At 43.6% G+C, this 19,680-nt stretch overlaps 1 protein-coding gene across 3 annotated transcripts in view; it reads right to left on the bottom strand.

Annotated features, from left to right (window-relative positions):
- LOC140895462 (TGF-beta receptor type-2) overlaps positions 1–19,680 on the bottom strand; it is an 84,923-nt gene that overhangs the window by 36,302 nt on the left and 28,941 nt on the right. For 2 of the 3 annotated variants that reach the window (XM_073305185.2, XM_073305186.2), the window contains exon 2: positions 12,464–12,614. The exons of the other annotated variant lie outside the window; for it this stretch is intronic. In XM_073305185.2, the coding sequence (XP_073161286.1) occupies positions 12,464–12,614 (151 nt within the window). The remainder of the gene's footprint in view (positions 1–12,463; positions 12,615–19,680) is intronic. 3 annotated transcript variants of the gene reach the window in all.

The following is a 19,680-nucleotide window of genomic DNA, read 5'->3' as shown; positions in this document are numbered from 1 at the left end:
TTTGCTGACTTGCTAATGCTTTTTATGTAGCCTGTTGTAAAATTAGACAAATATCTAGATGAGTTGATGTACCCCTTGGAAGATCTCTGCATACCCCCAGGGGTATGTGTATGCCTGGTTGAAAACCACTGGTGTAGAAAGACATTGAAGAAAAATTACACTTTTCTTGTATGTCAATGGGAAATTTACAATAGAGATCAATAGCAGGATATGGGTCAAAGAATCCAGCTGTTATCAGTAGATTACTCATTGGTTAATTATCTGTAATGCAATGTGGGGTTATCAGATAGCTCCTTTGCCTTAAATGGAACTAAGCTGATTTACGTCAGGTTGAGGATCTAGTCCATTGATTCCAGAAGTTCAAGGAAGAAGCTGCATCCTTCACATATTGATTGAATGGTGCAACTCTTCCGATAGTCCATGGACCCCTCCTGACAGTGCAAAGCAGTGAGCTTTTAAATGTGTTCCGCCTATTTTCACTATGATGGTAGGATCTGATCCTGAGAGTTCTGAACTCCAACTCATTGCTGTTTAGCACCCGTCTGAATTAGGTTGTAATCAGCATTTATGTGCCTGGTTCATCGTGACACACCACTAAATGTTCTCTCTCTCTCATACTTAGTTACTGTGTCAACTTCTTTTGGGGATTTTTGTAGAAAAGAAAATATAGTGGTACATCTGTGTGTAGCCCTTCCCCCCCAAGCTCTGGCTTAAGCCTCCTTCCTTTTCTTGCCCTGGTACTTACTATCACTATTATTATTTGGAGCAGCTTCTCCCCTCTCCTTACATGGCTCAGGTCCTGGCTTCTGTTCTTGGTGCTTGGTGCCTCCACTCAAAGGGACTCCTCTCTGTGCCACGGGAAAGGAGCCACATCCTGGTCCCATCAAGGTTAATGGGGGTTTTGCCATTGACTTCAGTGAGTCCAAGACTTGATCTAGTTACCATTGCAAAGTCTACTGAGGCATTGTGAATTTGCATAGTCTATATTCAGAGCTCTTTCAGTGCCCTGCATTCATGGCTTGTAACTAGTGCTGTTGATTAATCACAGTTGACTCATGCAATTAACTAAAAATTAACTGCAATTAAAAAAATTAATTGCGATTAATCGCACTGTTAAACAATAGAATACCAATTGAAATTAAATATTTTTGGATGTTTTTCTACGTTTTCAAATATATTGATTTCTATTACAACACAGAATACAATGTGTACAGTGCTCACTTTATATTTTTATTACAAATATTTGCACTGTAAAAACAATAAAAAGAAATAGTATTTTTCAATTCATCTCATACAAGTACTGTAGTGCAATCTCTTTATCGTTAAAGTGTAACTTACAAATGTAGATTTTTTTTGGTTACATAATTGCACTCAAAAACAAAACAATGTAAAACTTTAGAGCCTACAAGTCCACTAAGTCCAACTTCTTGTTCTGCCAATTGCTAAGACAAACAAGTTCGTTTGCATTTACGGGAGATAGTGCTGACTGCTTCTTAGTTTCAATGTCACCTGAAAGTGAGAACAGGCATTCACATGGCACTTTTGTAGCTGGCATCGCAAGGTATTTACATGCCAGATATGCTAAACATTCATATGCCCTTTCATGCTTCGACCACCATTCCAGAGGACATGCTGACGATGCTCCTTAAAAAAAAAAAAATTGTTAATTAAATTTCTGACAGAACTCCTTGGGGGAGAATTGTATGTCTCCTGTTCTGTTTTACCCACATTCTGCCATGTGTTTCATGTTATAGCAGTCTCGGATGATGACCCAGCACACGTTTGTTTTAAGAACACTTTCACAGCAGATTTGACAAAATGCAAAGAAGGTAGGACTGAGTGGACTTCTAGGTTCTAAAGTTTTATATTGTTTTATTTTGAATGCAGTTATTTTTTGTACATAGTTCTACATTTGTAAGTTCAACTTTCATTATAAAGAGATTGCACTACAGTACGTGTATTAGGCAAATTGAAATATACTATTTTGCTTTTTACAGTACAAATATTTGTAATCAAAAATATAAAGTGAGCACTGTACACTTTGTATTCTGTGTTGTAACTGAAATCAGTATATTTGAAAATGTAGAAAACATCCAAAAACCTTTAAATAAATGGTGTTCCATTATTGTTTAACAGTGCAATTAATTGCGATTAATTTTTTTAATTGCTTGACAGTCCTACTTGTAATGTAAAGTATTATTCCAGCACATGGTCTTCCCTTAGAGGGAGCTTTTCACTAAGGCAGATTTCATGGGTAGTATGGCATTATTTGATGTGGTCAAATATCTTCTGGTGACTATAATGAGATTGACACTTGTTGTTACATGATCCTGCTTCGAAACCAGCTCTGCTGGAATGACACGCTTGGTGCCCAACTCTTTGTAGCTGCTCCATGTGTGAAAAGCTGAGAAAATGTCTGTATTAACTCTTCTGAATATTGTGTGACTCCGTTTCCCAGTTCAGTTTTGTACTGCAGCCTGCTTGACTGCACAGAGCTAAATCAAAGGAGGCTGTTACAGAGCTTAGCAGGAAAGGTAAAACAATGATAGAGGTAAAGTCAGCCTCCCATACATACTTTAAATCCTTTGAAGCTAACAATGGCTGGGCCGTTAATGGCGGCAGAACATAGGAGTTAAAGTAACAATGGCTGGCTCCATCCAGGCTAGGAAGTTTAACCCTTCCCAAGGCTAAGTTTGAGATCAAAGGGAACTCAAAAAAGCTCACAGAACCTAGAAAAGGTAGGGATTGGGGTGTGTGGTGAGCTGCGAGAGGCTGGCCAGCATGCATTAGTGAAAAGGCTGACTGTGTGACTGAGCTATTCAGAGACAGTGAGAGAGCTGCAAACAGAGTGGGCCATTTCTCCTAAGGCCAAGATGGGGAATAAACCAGACTCCCTGGAGCTACAGATAGAGAGGTTAAGCTTAGGTAAGTCAATATGCGAGTGGGTCTCTTTGCTATTTTAAATCTACTTCTCTTAATCACTGTGTAACCTTTGGTGCAAAATAAATTATGCTCGGTTTTTAGAAACTGTTTCTGTATCCCTGCAAATGAAAGCTGCCACAGGTTCCCAAAGAGAAAGCTGTGCAGGGTCCAACAATTGTATTGTGGTAGCACCAAGAGATACTAATACATGATGATGATGATGTGTCTGCAACTAGTGGTGGTGATGATCCAAATCTCTGCTCTCCAAGATGTGCCAGTAATTTAGCTGATAGAAATGTTCACTCAGAAAAAGGTACTTGGATAAGCACTTCTATTTCATTCTTCTTTTTCAGGTGGAGCCAATAAATGGTATTTTCTGGACTCTTCCTCAGTTTGGTCACCAAGTTTGTGGTTTAATTGCTAGGTTTAACATGCTGTCCTTGAATGACCACCCCATGTCTGGCTTTCATTCCATAGGGGACAGAACTAGTCTTTTTGGATAACTCTTCACTGTTTCTAGAGATGTCTTGACCTTTTGATTTGACAAAATTATAACATGCAGGAAATAGGGCCCTGAGCATGCCCAGTATGTGTGTTGTGCCCAGGTTTACATAACGGATTCAGGTACTGAGTAACTACTGAGCAGAAAGAATGGGTGATGTCCCTTCTGAGCATTATCTCCTAGTATTTGCCATCCAGACATCCCCTGAGGGAGGCTTCAGGGATAGCCACCAGCAACGGCCTGCAAAGGACAATGGCTTTGGAAAGAGCTGTACTGCCATGAAAGATGGGAACGTTGTGGAGGTTCTTAGAATGCAGGATTTCCCTCTGGATCTCAGAACAGCCATGATTTAAGGGGCAAATATCTTTGTTTCTCCTTACTCCAAATGGGACAATTCAGAGGAAACTGAGACCTTAATGTGTTGGAGGTTCCAGGAGAATTTCCCCCTTCAGTGGGTTTCTATGTGGAAGGCAATGACTGGGTTTTTTTTAAACATGACTGCACCATTTAACTACACCCAAGTAATACAGTGAGCAATGCCCTGAAAATGCATGCAATAAACCTTATCAGAGGAATAATTCTTGATGACGTTGTTATATGAGGTGTTACAATGTAATCAATCCTAGAGTTGTACAGTGCTCCAGTTAAACAATGTTTCTAATGGACAGAGTTCATTTACTTTTAGTACCATAGATTGCCAGCCTTTTTCACAGGGACTTTGTGGAATATTTTCACGTGTCTAAGGGCCAGATTTTTAAAGGTCTTTAGGCACCTACCTGCATCTTTAGGTATTGCTAGGCTTAACATTGAATGACCATTCCATATCTGGCTTTCATTCTAGAGAGGACATAACTAGCCTTTGGACACTCTTTTTACTGTTTCTAGAGATGTCTTGACCTTTTGATTGACCAAATTATAACGTGCGGGTAATAGGGCCCTGAGCATGCCCAGTATGTGATTATGGTGATTATCTGTTGTGTTCATTCCCTTTGGGGCACCTGGCATTGGCCACTGTCAGAAGACAGCATACTGGGCTAGATGGACCTTTGGTCTGATCCAGTATGGCCATTCTTATAGAAATCGTATCATAATATCAGTAGTAATTGACTTCTCAAGAGATTTTACTTTCTGGAATTAATGCATTTGTTTGAACATCATGCATTTTGAATTAAATATTGATGAATTTTCTGAAACCCCTGTAGCTGTGTTGTTTTAGTCAATAATAAGAATAGTTAAAATATTTAAGGACCTGATCCTGAAAACTCACTCGAGAAGCTGCATTCACTTCAGTGGAATAACTCACATGAATAAGGTTGGCAGAATTGGGCCAAAGCTATTATAGCAATAGTCTGTACCTTGAGGTTTTATTTTAAATTAGTATTCTATATTATGTCATGTTATGATGTCAAACATTCTTCTAACGTGCCACAAATTTTGCTCTATAGAGAATATCTGGGGTTCCTGTTAAATTCAATGGAAATCCTTTGTGCAGGCATTGAGAGTTCAGATCTAGATCCAAATTCGATAGCTTGGGTCCATTTTTAGTTATTGTTTATTGCTTGTATATCACCACAATATATGTAGTGCTTTACAATATAGATGAAGATTAGATTAAACTGAGAACAAACAGGAAATGGTAAGAGAACTTATGGTTATGTAGGCCCTTGGATGCTTGGTGCATGTGTCTTGGTGGTAACCAAGTGTTACTTCTGAAATAAATTAATTTAATAATAAAATATCAGAGACTATAGTAATGTAACACACCTTGAGAAGTGGGTTTGGAGAAGTGTTTTAGGAGGAGGATGCATGGGCTCAGAAACTAAGTTGCTAAACATTGTATGAGAACCTATATAGATTAGAATGACCGATAGGGATAGGAGTCTGTCTTGGTACATGGCCTACATCACTATAGTATCTGATTAGGACACTATGGTCAGGTAGTCACTTGGGCCCAGATCCTCAAAGGTAATCAGTAGAAGTTAGGAGCCTAGATACCTTTTGAGGATCTGGGACTTGGAAGCTAGAGTGTGGCATTATTCTTGGGATATCAGTCAGAACAAAATAAGGTATGAAAGTGGATGTGGGCAAAAAATACAAAGGAGTACCTCCCCAGAGAAGCAACTTGGGCTAAGTGAAAAGGTGATCAGGGTAAGAGAAGAGAGGTCAGAGGAGGAACAACTTTGTGAAGATCCTTTTTGAAGACGAGGTGCTTGATACTGCTCTAAGAGGGAACAGTATGAATTTGTGCATATACCAGTATTTGTTATAAGGGTCAGAAACATGGTCTTGGGGCTGAGACACAGGAATGGGAGTCAGGAGACCAGAACAATATTCCTGGCTCTGCCACAGACTCCCTGTGTGATCTGGATACTTAAATTCTCTGTGCGTCTGTACTTCATTTCATCTCATGGGTATTGTGAACTAAATGTCAGTAAAGCTCCCTGAGATCCTCAGATAGCCGGTGCTCTCAAAGCGCAAAATAGCGTCCTTTGTATAGCACCACAGATGTACACAGGGCTGGATGGTGAGTAACATGAATGGCAATAGTAGCCCCGCTCCATGGGGGTACTCTGCTATATGGTCTTTACAGCTGGAGTGCCTCATAAGGCCTCAGACTTTTTTTTAAGGAGCGGAGGGTGGGCGCTTGGCAGCTATTAACTGGGAGATTGTTCCAGCTCTAATGGGTGGCGCATGTGTGTGTGCTGTATCGAGCCATATCTATTTCACAGCTAATAGAATGGTTTCCTGTTAGTAACTGTGAAAGCAGCATTCCAGAATTAGATGTGTGTCCCTGGCGCTTTGCAGAGAGCACTAACAACGATCTCCAGGGGGAAGAGCTTAACCGCGAAACTGAGTCGTCGTGTTTTCTTTGGGCTCTGGAGTTTTTCTTTCAAAACCAGCTTTTATCAGCACGTCAAGAACACAAATTTGGAAGGAAATGAAAAGCCAAAGCAAAGCCAGCCCCCGAGAGTCACTGAGGTAACCGTGCCACAATCTCCAGTGAAAACAGGCGCTTTTTCCATGTCACATTTACCGCTGCTAGGACTGTGAGCAGGTAACTCTTTCAGATGGGCCTCTGCCATGCTCAGCACCAAGAGTGGCAAAGAAACCCTGCAATGGGCAAGTTGTCAGGTGGATGCTTTCCCCACTCGGGGGGGGTGGAGACTGAAGGTACCCACCACACATCTCTCCAGAGTGGGTGAGTGCAATGTGCTTCTAAGAGCCCGAATGCCTGTTTCAAAGCCCATTTGCTTCATTGGGTTTGGACTGGGCTGCTGCTCTATGGCAATCTGTGTTTACTAATAAACAGATTTCAGGCATCAAGGCATTGGAAACTATATGGAGACCTAGAAAAAACGAGGCTAGGACATGCATCCTGGGAGTTCCTGTGCATAAAGAAACTATAAACATAATTACCTTTGCACTCATGATGTTCTGCACTCGCAAGCATCTCCCATCCTGGGATCGCAAAGTGGGGTAAATGAGGTACAAAGAGGTTCCATGACTTGTTCAACATCTCAAAGTCAGTGGTAGAGCCAGGGATAGAACCCAGATCTGCTCTTTTTAACCACTAGCCTATGTGGAAAACTGAACTACAATCCTGAAATCTGAATGCCAAAGGACACCTGACCTAGCACATCAAGGAGGCCCCCAATAACCTTGAGGGAAATAATTCTGAAAGTTACAATAATGATCTTCCTTCTGGGTCACTGAGAACAAGATTGTATTTTGGGGGTGAACTTGTCACTTACATCTGGAGCATACGGGAGAAAACACTATTGATGTAAAGCTGGGTACCAAACAAAAGATGAGGAAAGGTCACTTAAATGTTCCTTTGTCAACAGAAGATGGGATCTAAAGCCCACTCTAGTCAGTAGGAGTCTGTATTGACTTCAGTTGATTGGCCCCTGAGAGATCAATGTCTTCTGGGGGGTCTTCACACAGGAAATCTGAGCTTCACAAAACAGATCAACGCACACTTTGCTTCTCTACAAAAGAAAAAAGACACTAAACTTTCTAAACTACTACATGCTACAAGGGGCCACAGCAATGGTTCCCTCACCCCACCTAGCAATATTGTTAACCTATCCAACTATACTCTCAGCCCAGCAGAAGCAGCTGTTCTATCTCGGGGCCTCTCCTTCTGCCCCTCCACCCCCACGAACATGATACAGTTCTGTGGTGACCTAGAATCCTATTTTCGACGTCTCCGTCTCAAGGAATATTTCCAAAATACCTCTGAACAACATACTAATCCACAGAGGTCTCCCTGCCAACACTACAGAAAGAGGGATTCTAGATGGACTCCTCCTGAAGGTCGAAACAGCAGACTGGACTTCTACATAGAGTGCTTCCGCCGACGTGCACGGGCTGAAATTGTGGAAAAGCAGCATCACTTGCCCCATAACCTCAGCCATGCGGAACGCAATGCCATCCACAGCCTCAGAAACAACTCTGACATCATAATCAAAAAGGCTGACAAAGGAGGTGCTGTTGTCATCATGAATAGGTCGGAATATGAACAAGAGGCTGCTCGGCAGCTCTCCAACACGAGTTTCTACAAGCCATTACCCTATGATCCCACTGAGAGTTACCAAAAGCAACTACAGCATTTGCTCAAGAAACTTCCTGAAAAAGCACAAGATCAAATCCGCACAGACACACCCCTGGAACCCCGACCTGGGATATTCTATCTACTACCCAAGATCCATAAACCTGGAAATCCTGGGCGCCCCATCATCTCAGGCATTGGCACCCTGACAGCAGGATTGTCTGGCTATGTAGACTCCCTCCTCAGGCCCTACGCTACCAGCACTCCCAGCTACCTTCGAGACACCACTGACTTCCTGAGGAAACTTCAATCCATCGGTGATCTTCCTGATAACACCATCCTGGCTACTATGGATGTAGAAGCCCTCTACACCAACATTCCACACAAAGATGGACTACAAGCCGTCAAGAACACTATCCCCGATAATGTCACAGCTAACCTGGTGGCTGAACTTTGTGACTTTGTCCTTACCCATAACTATTTCACATTTGGGGACAATGTATACCTTCAGATCAGCAGCACTGCTATGGGTACCCGCATGGCCCCACAGTATGCCAACATTTTTATGGCTGATTTAGAACAACGCTTCCTCAGCTCTCGTCCCCTAAAGCCCCTACTCTACTTGCGCTATATTGATGACATCTTCATCATCTGGACCCATGGAAAAGAAGCCCTTGAGGAATTCCACCATGATTTCAACAATTTCCATCCCACCACCAACCTCAGCCTGGTCCAGTCCACACAAGAGATCCACTTCCTGGACACTACAGTGCTAATAAACAATGGCCACATAAACACCACCCTATACCGTAAACCTACTGACCGCTATTCCTACCTGCATGCCTCCAGCTTTCACCCTGACCACACCACACGATCCATCGTCTACAGCCAAGCTCTGCGATACAACCGCATTTGCTCCAACCCCTCAGACAGAGACAAACACCTACAAGATCTCTGTCAAGCTTTCTTACAACTACAATACCCACCTGCAGAAGTAAAGAAACAGATTGATAGAGCCAGAAGAGTTCCCAGAAGTTACCTACTACAGGACAGGCCTAACAAAGAAAATAACAGAACGCCACTAGCCGTCACCTTCAGCCCCCAACTAAAACCCCTCCAACGCATTATTAAGGATCTACAACCTATCCTAAAGGATGACCCAACACTCTCACAAGTCTTGGGAGACAGGCCAGTCCTTGCCTACAGACAGCCCCGCAACCTGAAGCAAATACTCACCAACAACCACATACCACACAACAGAACCACTAACCCAGGAACTTATCCTTGCAACAAAGCCCGTTGCCAATTGTGCCCACATATCTATTCAGGGGACACCATCACAGGGCCTAATAACATCAGCCACACTATCAGAGGCTCGTTCACCTGCACATCCACCAATGTGATCTATGCCATCATGTGCCAGCAATGCCCCTCTGCCATGTACATTGGTCAAACTGGACAGTCTCTACGTAAAAGAATAAATGGACACAAATCAGATGTCAAGAATTATAACATTCATAAACCAGTCGGAGAACACTTCAATCTCTCTGGTCACGCAATCACAGACATGAAGGTCGCTATCTTAAAACAAAAAAACTTCAAATCCAGACTCCAGCGAGAAACTGCTGAATTGGAATTCATTTGCAAATTGGATACTATTAATTTAGGCTTAAATAGAGACTGGGAGTGGCTAAGTCATTATGCAAGGTAGCCTGTTTCCTCTTGTTTTTTCCTACCCCCCCCCCCCAGATGTTCTGGTTTAACTTGGATTTAAACCTGGAGAATGGTCAGTTTAGATGAGCTATTACCAGCAGGAGAGTGAGTTTGTGTGTGTATGGGGGTGGGGGGGATGTGAGAAAACCTTGATCTATGCAGGAAATAGCCCGACTTGATTATGTAAAGAGTTGTCACTTTGGATGGGCTAGCACCAGCAGGAGAGTGAATTTGTGTGGGGGGGTGGAGGGTGAGAAAACCTGGATTTGTGCTGGAAATGGCCCACCTGTTGATCACTTTAGATAAGCTATTACCAGCAGGACAGTGGGGTGGGAGGAGGTATTGTTTCATGATTTCTGTGTGTATATAAAGTCTGCTGCAGTTTCCACGGTAAACATCTGATGAAGTGAGCTGTAGCTCACGAAAGCTCATGCTCAAATAAATTGGTTAGTCTCTAAGGTGCCACAAGTACTCCTTTTCTTTTTGCGAATACAGACTAACACGGCTGTTCCTCTGAAACCTGTATCCTCTGTGGCAGACTAACAGCTTGCCAGCGCAGGATAAGATAAAGTGCTAACAACTTCTGGCAAGTGAGGATGCTGATGAGGAGGAAAGAAAGGTGAGGCTGTGTGGTGACAGGCTTTCATACCTCCGACTCTGTCACAGCTCACAGAAACATACCTCTTCCTTAGTGATTTATTAACAAGGATCTGTTATCCTGTGGCCACTAGGTGACTTCCTCACCAGACAAGATGAGTGATTTGCAAAGGATTTACGGTCTGATTCCATGTGAGACAATTAATGGTGGTGTTTTGGTTTCTCCGGCAACTGTGGGCTTCTCCTGATAGAGCCAATGAAATGTCTCAGGGTTACTGTTTCCCAGAGAGAGACTCAGTTTTGTTTTCAGACTTTAAGGTCTTGTCTTCACTTAGAAAAAAGGTGTGTGTTTACCTCGTGTTAGCTAACACATGGTAACTGAAGGGAAAACCATAGTGAAGACTAAGCAATTTGCAGCTTTGACACTAATTAGCAGGTTGAGATAAATTCTAGGCTCCCCATAGCCTTCATCTCAACCTGCTAGCTAATATGAAACTACAGGTTGACTGACCCAGCCAATCACTGCATTTCCCTATATCGTGAATAGGAGATTCATAGGTTCCAAGGTCATAAGGGACCATTGGATCCTCTGTCTGGGTGCAGGGCTACAATTTCTGCCGAGTGTTATGGCACTGGCTCCAGGCACTTTTACATTCTGTTATGTAAAGTCTGTATCTGTCCATATAGCCATCAAACGTGAAATATCTGACCATGTAGGAGGGCATAGACTCATAAATATTAAGGTCAGAAGGGACCATTATGATCATCTAGTCTGACGTCCTGCACAACGCAGGCCACAGAATCTCACCTACCCACTCCTGTAACAAACCTCTCACCTATGTCTGAGCGATTGAAGTCCGCAAATCGTGGTTTAAAGACTTCAAGGTGCAGAGAATCCTCCAGCAAGTGACCTGTGCCCCACGCTGCAGAGGTTTGATTGATATTAGTTTGTGATGGCTGCATTATTCCAAGAGCTAAAGCCATGACTGAATTATTCGGTGTCTTCTAATGTGAACGAAGACTGTCCACAAAAGTAAGAGTTTGACATATCAGGCTGTGAGGAAGGATTTGAGGATCTGGCCCCATGGAACTTGCTTGCAAGGTTAAATTCATGGCAGCCCTGCTGGAGTAAGGTTGCAGGATTTGGCCAATAGTAAACTTGAATGTAGAGAAATTTCATATATAGTGCATTTGAAAGTCTCAAATTGTATCCGTGCAAATTGCAATTGTGAATACAGTGGAATGAATCAGAGCAGGGAGGTAGGTGGGGAAGATTATTAATGGAGAATGTGTCCTGTGTGTGTATATAATATGTGTAGCATGCTAAAAAGCAATCATTTCACACTGGTCCTTCTTTTGCTCTGTAAAGAATTCAGATACTTTTTGCCGTACTGTCAGGGACTCATTGGGCCAATGCTCTGGAACTGCTCCGTGGGAAGCTAGCCAGGACTCTGTGGGAGCATGCTGCCTCCTCTTTCTGAGCATATGGTCACCTGGGCAAGAAGCTTCCACCTTCCTAGGTCTGACCTTGGAGCATGCAGCGTCCCTTTCCAAACCGTGCGCTTCCCGCAGTGAGTCTCGCCATGCAGGGTTCCTGGGGAAGCCAGAGGGCCCTGCACCCCAACTCTGCAGTTAGCAGTGACTCTCAACCAGTGTAAACTGGAAGGTTTATTAGTCGACAACAACACAGCGTAGAACAGAGTTTGTTAGCACAGAAATCAGTGACGTTCATTCAAGTTCATCTTGGGGGACCCTGGGCCGGACTCCCCCTCTTCCAGTCCCCGCAAGCAGGCTACCCAGGTTCCAGCAACCTGACCTCTGACATGCCTGATGCTCCCGACCTCTGACACACCTGATGCTCCTCCTCCTCGTCTTTGTCTTGCTTCCCAGGCAAAGTGTCACCTGGTCATCACCTGGTTGCATCCCTCTCCTGGGTCTCAGAGTACAAAGGTCAATGCAGCTGGAGCAGCATCGCCTGCCCTCGAGGGTCTCAAAGTCACACACCCTTATCCCACCACATTGGTGCAATACACAGAGAAACTGAGGCACACAGTATTCATGCAAAACAGTAAAATTCATATAGGCTCAAGAGTAAGACTGCCATACAACATAACAAGGGAAAATCCCCGCTTCGTGTCACATACCGAAAGCACCTTGGTAATAGGGTTGTTGCTTACCATATGGCCACACAGATTTCATATGGACTCTCACAATAGGAGTTCAAATGACAGTTGCTGTAGCACACCTTTTCCCCACACACTGGGGAGGTGGAGTCACACCATTTACACAAGTTGGTCTTCAGATTTCTTCGTGCCCCGGCAGAACATGCTGCAAACAGAAACAAAGCCTTTGAGTTATCCATTTTCTTTGTCATTCTTGTCTCGAGTCTTAGCTGGCACTTAGTTTGCCTATGGGAAAAAAAATGTGTGATTCACATAACCACAGGAGGGGAGAGGGAACCTTGCACACAAGCCCAAGCTGACTCTGCTGTTTGTAAGTGCGCTTGTTTATCATTTTCCTTTGCTGAACTCTTAGGTCAAGTGTATTAGGCCAGAGTTCAGACAGCAGTTGCAGTTACATGAGCACCAAGGAAGCAGGTCCTGCTGGAGAGTGCTTATTTCAAAGCTGAAAATTCTGAGCTACCGAAGATAGGGTAGTCCAGTGGATACTGCACTGGACTGAGAATTAGGAGACATGGGTTCTATTCCTGGCTCTGCCACTGACCCACTAGGCAGTGGGGGCGGGACATACTTTATTGGAGGTTCATGGATTCCAATACACCCACAGAAATCAGAAATCCAAGGGTGCAAAAACACCCAGCATGGGAACAGGCAGCTTAATTTCCTCCTTTGCACAAGAAGCTGCACTTGGCTCCATAGCCCGGGCCATGGTGGCGCTACTCCTGGCCACATTGCTGCATAATGATGTCAAAGTCTCTACAGAGGCCCAAAGGGCAAAATCTGCCAGAGGGAGTGCCATGGGACTCGGTGTGTCCCAGTCTCCAGGCGACAGGGACACGGAGCAGGGCACTGGGCTCATGGCAGGGAGTTTCTGAGCAGCTGGGAACAGATGCTGAGTGGAGCCACGTTCCCCATCACATCTTGGGTGGGGTGTCTCTCACTGCCTTGCGTAACTGGGACTGGCCCTGCAAAGCAGAGCAGGCCCTGCACTGGAGGCTGGGCCTACCACCAGACCACACCCCCACCCCCAGCACTGTCATTGTGTCATCCTCTCTTTGTACTTTTATTGTTTTTACACAGCGGTTACACTGGATTTAGTATAATGCACGGATTTAATTGGGATGCTATGTTCACCCCTGCTCCTGTGTGACCTTGACCGTGATCACTTCACCTCTGTTACTCCATCTGTAAAATGGAGACAAAGAAAATTCCTTTATAAAATGCTTTGAGGTCTGCAGAGGAGAAGCGCTATAGTGGAGCTAAAGATCAGGGTTGTTTTCCCTTTAATGGGTGTTGAGAGATAAGAGTGAATCACAGCCTTTCTTCCAAATGCCCCTGAACTTAGGGACAGGATGAGGAGATTGGAAATGTTGGTCTGAATCTGAAATTAGCTCGTGTCTCTGACCCTTCTAATGGGCCAGCCCAAAACCTCTCTTCTGAACAATGCTGAACTTTGGGGGAGGGGTTTCTGGATGTCACTCTGGACCCAAACTTTTCAAGGGGAGAGCCCGCCTCTCATTTAAAGCCTTTGGTTTGTTGCGTGGCACTTTCCGCAGCACAGGTTACTGTTGTGTAGAGAGTCCTTATTCTAAACACACCATAATGAAGAAATAATTTCAGCAGGCGTGCAGTAGCTGCTGTGTATATGGCATGGGTACAAAATCCTATTTATTTTTGTACCAGAGCTGAAGGAACTATTTTAGGTTAAGGAATAAATCTCAGCTAAATTTAAACTTCCTGTTGGAAAGCCGGTTTTTTTATTTTAAAAAAGCAACCAAAAGAGCCATCAAGGAAGTGTTTTAAAAAAATGGCCCAAATGTAGGCATCGAATTAAAGCAGCCTGATTTGCAAAGGCTCTGAGTATCTAAAATCCTCACTGATTTCGATGAGAGCTGTCAGCTCTCTCCACTTCACAATGAGATTTTCAAAACTACCAAAGAGATTTGGACACCCAATTCCCAGTAAAACCCTACTCTGCCTGGTTCTGCTGTGACAGTGATTGGCTTTATAGCCTTAATATTAACATCCCATTAATTTTCATGGGTAATGGGTTTCCAAATCCCCTACGTGACTCTGAAAATCTTAGCCTTTGAAAATCAGGACACTCTAATTTAGGAGCCTAACTTTAGGCACCCAGATTTGAAAACTTTGGCCTGTGTTCACGTGTTTATTGTTACAAAGGGCTAGTCTGAAACTTAAGTTTCAAAATAAAGCCCCAATCCTGCAAACTCCCACTCACCTAGCTAGGTCCTACTCACATGAGCCGTCCCACTGATCTCAAAGGTACCTCTTGCCTAAGTTGCCTAACTCCTCACAGGAGTACGGATTTTCAGGATCAGGTCTTTGAATGCCAAGTGTCAGTGAATTAAGAACTTTGTAGCAAAAACTTCAGGAACTCTCTAAAAGAAGCACCAATGCCACCAGCCCTACGGTATGTTAGCGGGGGATGCCGCAGTTGTACTCACGAGGATATTGTGCCTTATTTTGCTGTGTCAGAGAAAGGATTTGTTCCTTTTAATCTTATCACACATGGCAAAAAATCCAGTAGCAGACCATAGCAAAATAAAAGGCCAGTTAATATATACGGAGTCCTAATTTTCGGTTGCTTGGGTTGTCTGTATTAAAGTACCCCAGGCAGAATGTGCTTTGTATCCAGATTTCTCCAAAGGGCTCATATTTAGGCACCTGCATGAAGTGACCAGGTACTCAACTATACTGATCACCCTACAGCCGCCACTGTTCTCAATAAGGCATCCTCAGTGCAGTCCCTATCAATTGCATCTTCCAGCTGCTGAGCACTTTGGGCATCCTACCTCTTCTCTTCAGTGCCTAACTCCGAGCTCCTGAAAATGTGGCCCCAAGTATCTTAGTTATTGTCACTTTATATTTTGGATAGCAGTGCCAAAAATCCAGTGTAATAACATTCTCTCTAGGAATTGATATCACACCCATCACTGTGGTAACTGAGTGCCTCAGTTGAGAATAGTCATCCTTCTCCAGTATCTTTGTGTCCTCTTCATCTGGGTCGTATGGAGTTCAAAGTTTTCCATCATTAATTATCTAAAGTTTATTCTATGAAAAAGTCAAATTCTGCCCTGGGATGTGTGTCAGAGTTTCCTATTGACACACATCTGGGGAAAGTACTTAGCCTTGGATGTTCCACGTCTACACTACCCGCTGGATCGGCGGATAGCGATCGATCTATTGGGGATTGATTTATCACATCTAGTGTAGACGCGATAAATCAATCCCTGATTGCTCTGCTGTCGACTCCGGAACTCCACCATGGCAAGAGGCGGAAGCAGAGTCGACGGAGTGGCGGCTGTCGATCCCGCACCGCGAGGGTGCAAAGTAGGTGATTCTAAGTCGATCTAAGATATGTTGACTTCAGCTACGCTATTCTCGTAGCTGAAGTTGCGTATCTTAGATCGATCCCCCCCTAGTGTAGACCAGTTATCCACTAGTGTAGACCAGTTATCCACTAGTGAACTCACAGGCATCCTGTTGTCTAAACACAGGTAACCTGCACCTGGGGGAGAAAACCCCAAAGACAATCTGTAAATTAGAGAGGGAGTGGAAAGATGCCTCATGGCATTAAAGGATTTTAGCTTCCTTGCTTCCCAAATCTAAGGCATGCAGGCTGCTCTAACATCATCTCGTGTGCCTAGTGTGATCCTTCCATCAGCACTGCTGCCCCTCTGACGTGCATCAATAAAAGAACACTTGGGACCCTTAAACACAGAAATAAACCATTTACAAGCTTCCGTGGCTTCGGATCTGAGACCAGTGTTCACAACCAAGAAGGAAGCCTGGCTGGAGTAGACAAATCTGTTGATTCCGTAGGCTGGGAAGAGGAATTTTTTTTTTAATTGACCTATGAAAGAGTCAAAATGCCACACAGCAAGGATGTCTCCAAGAAGCAGCATTGTGGCTGTGAGATGGGAATTTGGGAGGGGTGGGGGGATCAAACCAAGCAGATGGGCAAGGTTACTATAAAACTTCGGTACAAACTGATACAAAGAGTTCTGCATTTTGGGCCAGCTCCTGGCCCTATTGAAGTCGATGGTAATTTTGTTGATGACCTCAGTGAGACCAGGATTTGAGGATAACCTCCCAAGCACACTGTTTTGAACACTGATACTGGACCTCCTAAAACTGGCCAGAACTGAAACCCTGGCTCCAAACACCTCTTAGCTTTAAAGAGTCGATCCAAGTCTGGATCTCACCAGCTCATCTCTCTCTCTGGGTCTGATTCTCATTTTACATAAATGAACATATACTTGATGCCCCCTTTAAGGTCCCTTTACACGTTTACAGGAGTGATGTTAGTGTAACTGAGTCTGGCCCTATGTCACTACAACTGTGGAGAAATTGAAATCCAGCTCCCAACTTTGCTGCAGGAGGGCTCATTGCAAGCACTCCATGGTGGATCTAGGTGAAGAGCGTGATGCAGATAGAATTTGGGTGATGACTGCCTTCCTCAGGAGACAAAGCTAGAACGTTGGTGACAGGCTATGCTGAAAAGCTAGATCAAGTGGGAAGGCTCTGTGCTTTTCTTTACAGATATTCTCCCCGAAGCCCAGTGAACAAGACAGTGCTTGAGCCAGCCTGTGTCAAATATTCACCCGGGGAAACTCAGACTGGAAGAGGATTGTTCCTCCATTGTCTGCAAAGGAGAGGAAGCACACAAGGTATGGGGTTAAAATTAAAAGAAAATGAAAGTTTCCATGTGTGAAGGTCTGGGGGCCTCCCTTTAGAATTTTTGGATCTTTTTACTAAGAAAGATACTAATAGATCATGCTTGATTTACTGCCATTTCTGTGAATAACCCCTGTTACAGTCAATAGGAGTTGTGAACGTGGATCAGTAATAATACTCAGCAGTTGTGTGGTGCTTTCTATCTTCAAAAACTGTTACTGCACCCATACAAGATAGATAAGCATTATTCTTGTTACAGATGGTGAAACTGAGGCATAAAAGATAGCCAGTGACAGAACCAGGAGCTCCTGGCTTCCAGTCCAGTGTTCATTTCATTAGTCCCCACTTCAGTCCATGTATTAGCCTGTTTACGTTCTGCTTGTGACAGATATGGCAATTCCCCACAATATCCCTGAAAGACCTCCTTGTATTATTGTGGGCCAGGATTGTATGTAACATTTCTAGTGGGGAGATGTGACAAATGTGAGACCTGGGAGTTCAAAAGACTAAATTGGGACAATAAGTGTTAAGAGAGAAATTAATGCAAATTATCATAATTCTGATTATGCAAAACTCCAGCCTTTTGAAGCTATTCCCTGAGGTGAGGGTTATTCTCTGCCTGTCTGTCACAGAAGGCCAAGATCAAAGGCCAAAGCTGTATAAAGAAATGGTTTTGGATCTGGATCTAAGCCACATGAACTTGTAACCATGGGAAAAATCCACTTGTGTTTTGAAGGACTAAAACCTAGCAGAGCCTGAGGCTGGAGTGAGAGGTGACCTGGCACACTTCTTAGCATGCCTTTTGTTTTAGCATGTTTTCTCTGTCATGCTTTTACTTAAGAATAAATGTGCTTGCTTAGAAGAAGCTATGCCATAACTTATAGTATTGGGTGATCCACTGGTCACAGCCCTTGGAAAGAAAGCCAGGCACAAACACTGGCCTTTTAGGCAGTCTGGCTTGCTGGGGATTAAACAGAGCAAGGCAGGGAGCTCTGTGGCCTTCAAATCCAGGAGGTCAGGAGGAAGTGAGATGAGGTTCTCTGCCCAGCAGAGGTGACATGTGGAAGCCTGAAGTAGTTGCCCTTTGTGGACCGCAGAGGGGGAATACAGGTGCAGTTGCTCTGAAACGGACATTGCTCCCTATGTGTTTGCTTGGAAACAATGTTTTGTGACTGTAAATACTGGAATGGAGGAGTGAATGGACTATGTGCAATTTTAATAGTTGCTGAAGTGTGTGTGTGTGTGCAGGCATACCACGTTCTCTAAAGAATGGTTTGTTGTTTGTTTATGCCCCTGTCCTGCAAAACACCACATGCAGTCAGACCCTGCACGTTCATATTGATTTGCAGGCTCAGGGCCCCAGCTTGTTTAACCAGACAATATTGTACCAGTGCCTGTGGAGGAACTAACTATTTGGCAGTGTCATTTGTACTGCAAAATGAAGAAATAAATGCAAATATCCGTTTAAAAAAAAAGTCTAATATAATTATGTAAATAAGATCCAGAAATGTTGCAACGAGTCAAAATTCTGTGGAGATTGTCCTAAACTATGTTTTTCATGGATTCCGTTATCTTTTCTGAGAGAGATTATGGCAGGAACACCTACACTTATTTTTACTTGTTAATAAAGAGAAAGAAACCCACCAAAAGTTCCTTCAGAACTTTGTGTCCCTGAACAATTAGCTCGTAGGCACAATTTAGCTGCCACATCACTCAGAGTAGTCCTAATTAGACCCAGATGAACACTTTCAATATTAATACTCAGATGATTTAATAAAGCTGCACAAGCAGTAAAAGTAACAATACGCTTCCATAAAGGGGTTCCAGATGTTCCTGAGGCAAATGCTAAACATCAAAATAAAAACTTCAAAAAAAAAAAAAACTGGATAAGCAAAACTTGGAACGGACTATAAACTAATTAAATGCGGGGTGGGTTTTCCAAAAAATAAATTGAAACCATAAGGATGTGATGTGAGCCAATAAAATAATAGTTAGTCAAAGTTACTGTGAAACAACAGTTTGGAAGGGTGGTCTGAAGTCACCAATAGGTGGGTTACTTTGTGCTTTGTCTCTTCCTCCACAGTAATTTTTTGTGTCCTTGTGTATGGGAACAGGTTCATGCCTTTTGGTGTTGGTTGCTATGAATCAGGAGCTGTTCCAGATAGGATAAGAGCTGACTCTAAGCATTGGAACACAGACATGAACCACGAAAAAGTTTTGGGGTTTCTCTTACTGGAGCAGCAGAATTGATACCACTGCCAAGGGCCTTTAAAGTTTGCTTTTCAGTTGCTTTAAGGGGCCTGTGTTCCATCTGTATAGAAGACCATTCTATCAGTAGCTTTGAGAGGCCCATGTTCTACCGTGTTGCCTGTGTGCTATTGCTCACCTCAGCCCAGAGGGACCCATGTTCTACCATTTTTGCACTTACATTTGTCCCTGTGACAGGGTGCTGTTAACAGCTTCAAATTGGGCTCTCTGGAAGCCAGCACCCTGGTCACTTAGAACAGTGGTCTCCA

Source organism: Lepidochelys kempii, chromosome 11 (assembly GCF_965140285.1).
Source record: "Lepidochelys kempii isolate rLepKem1 chromosome 11, rLepKem1.hap1, whole genome shotgun sequence".
Classification (NCBI taxonomy): domain Eukaryota; kingdom Metazoa; phylum Chordata; order Testudines; family Cheloniidae; genus Lepidochelys; species Lepidochelys kempii.
Note: the sequence above shows the minus strand (reverse complement) of the source record. Positions and strands in the feature narration are given on the sequence as shown.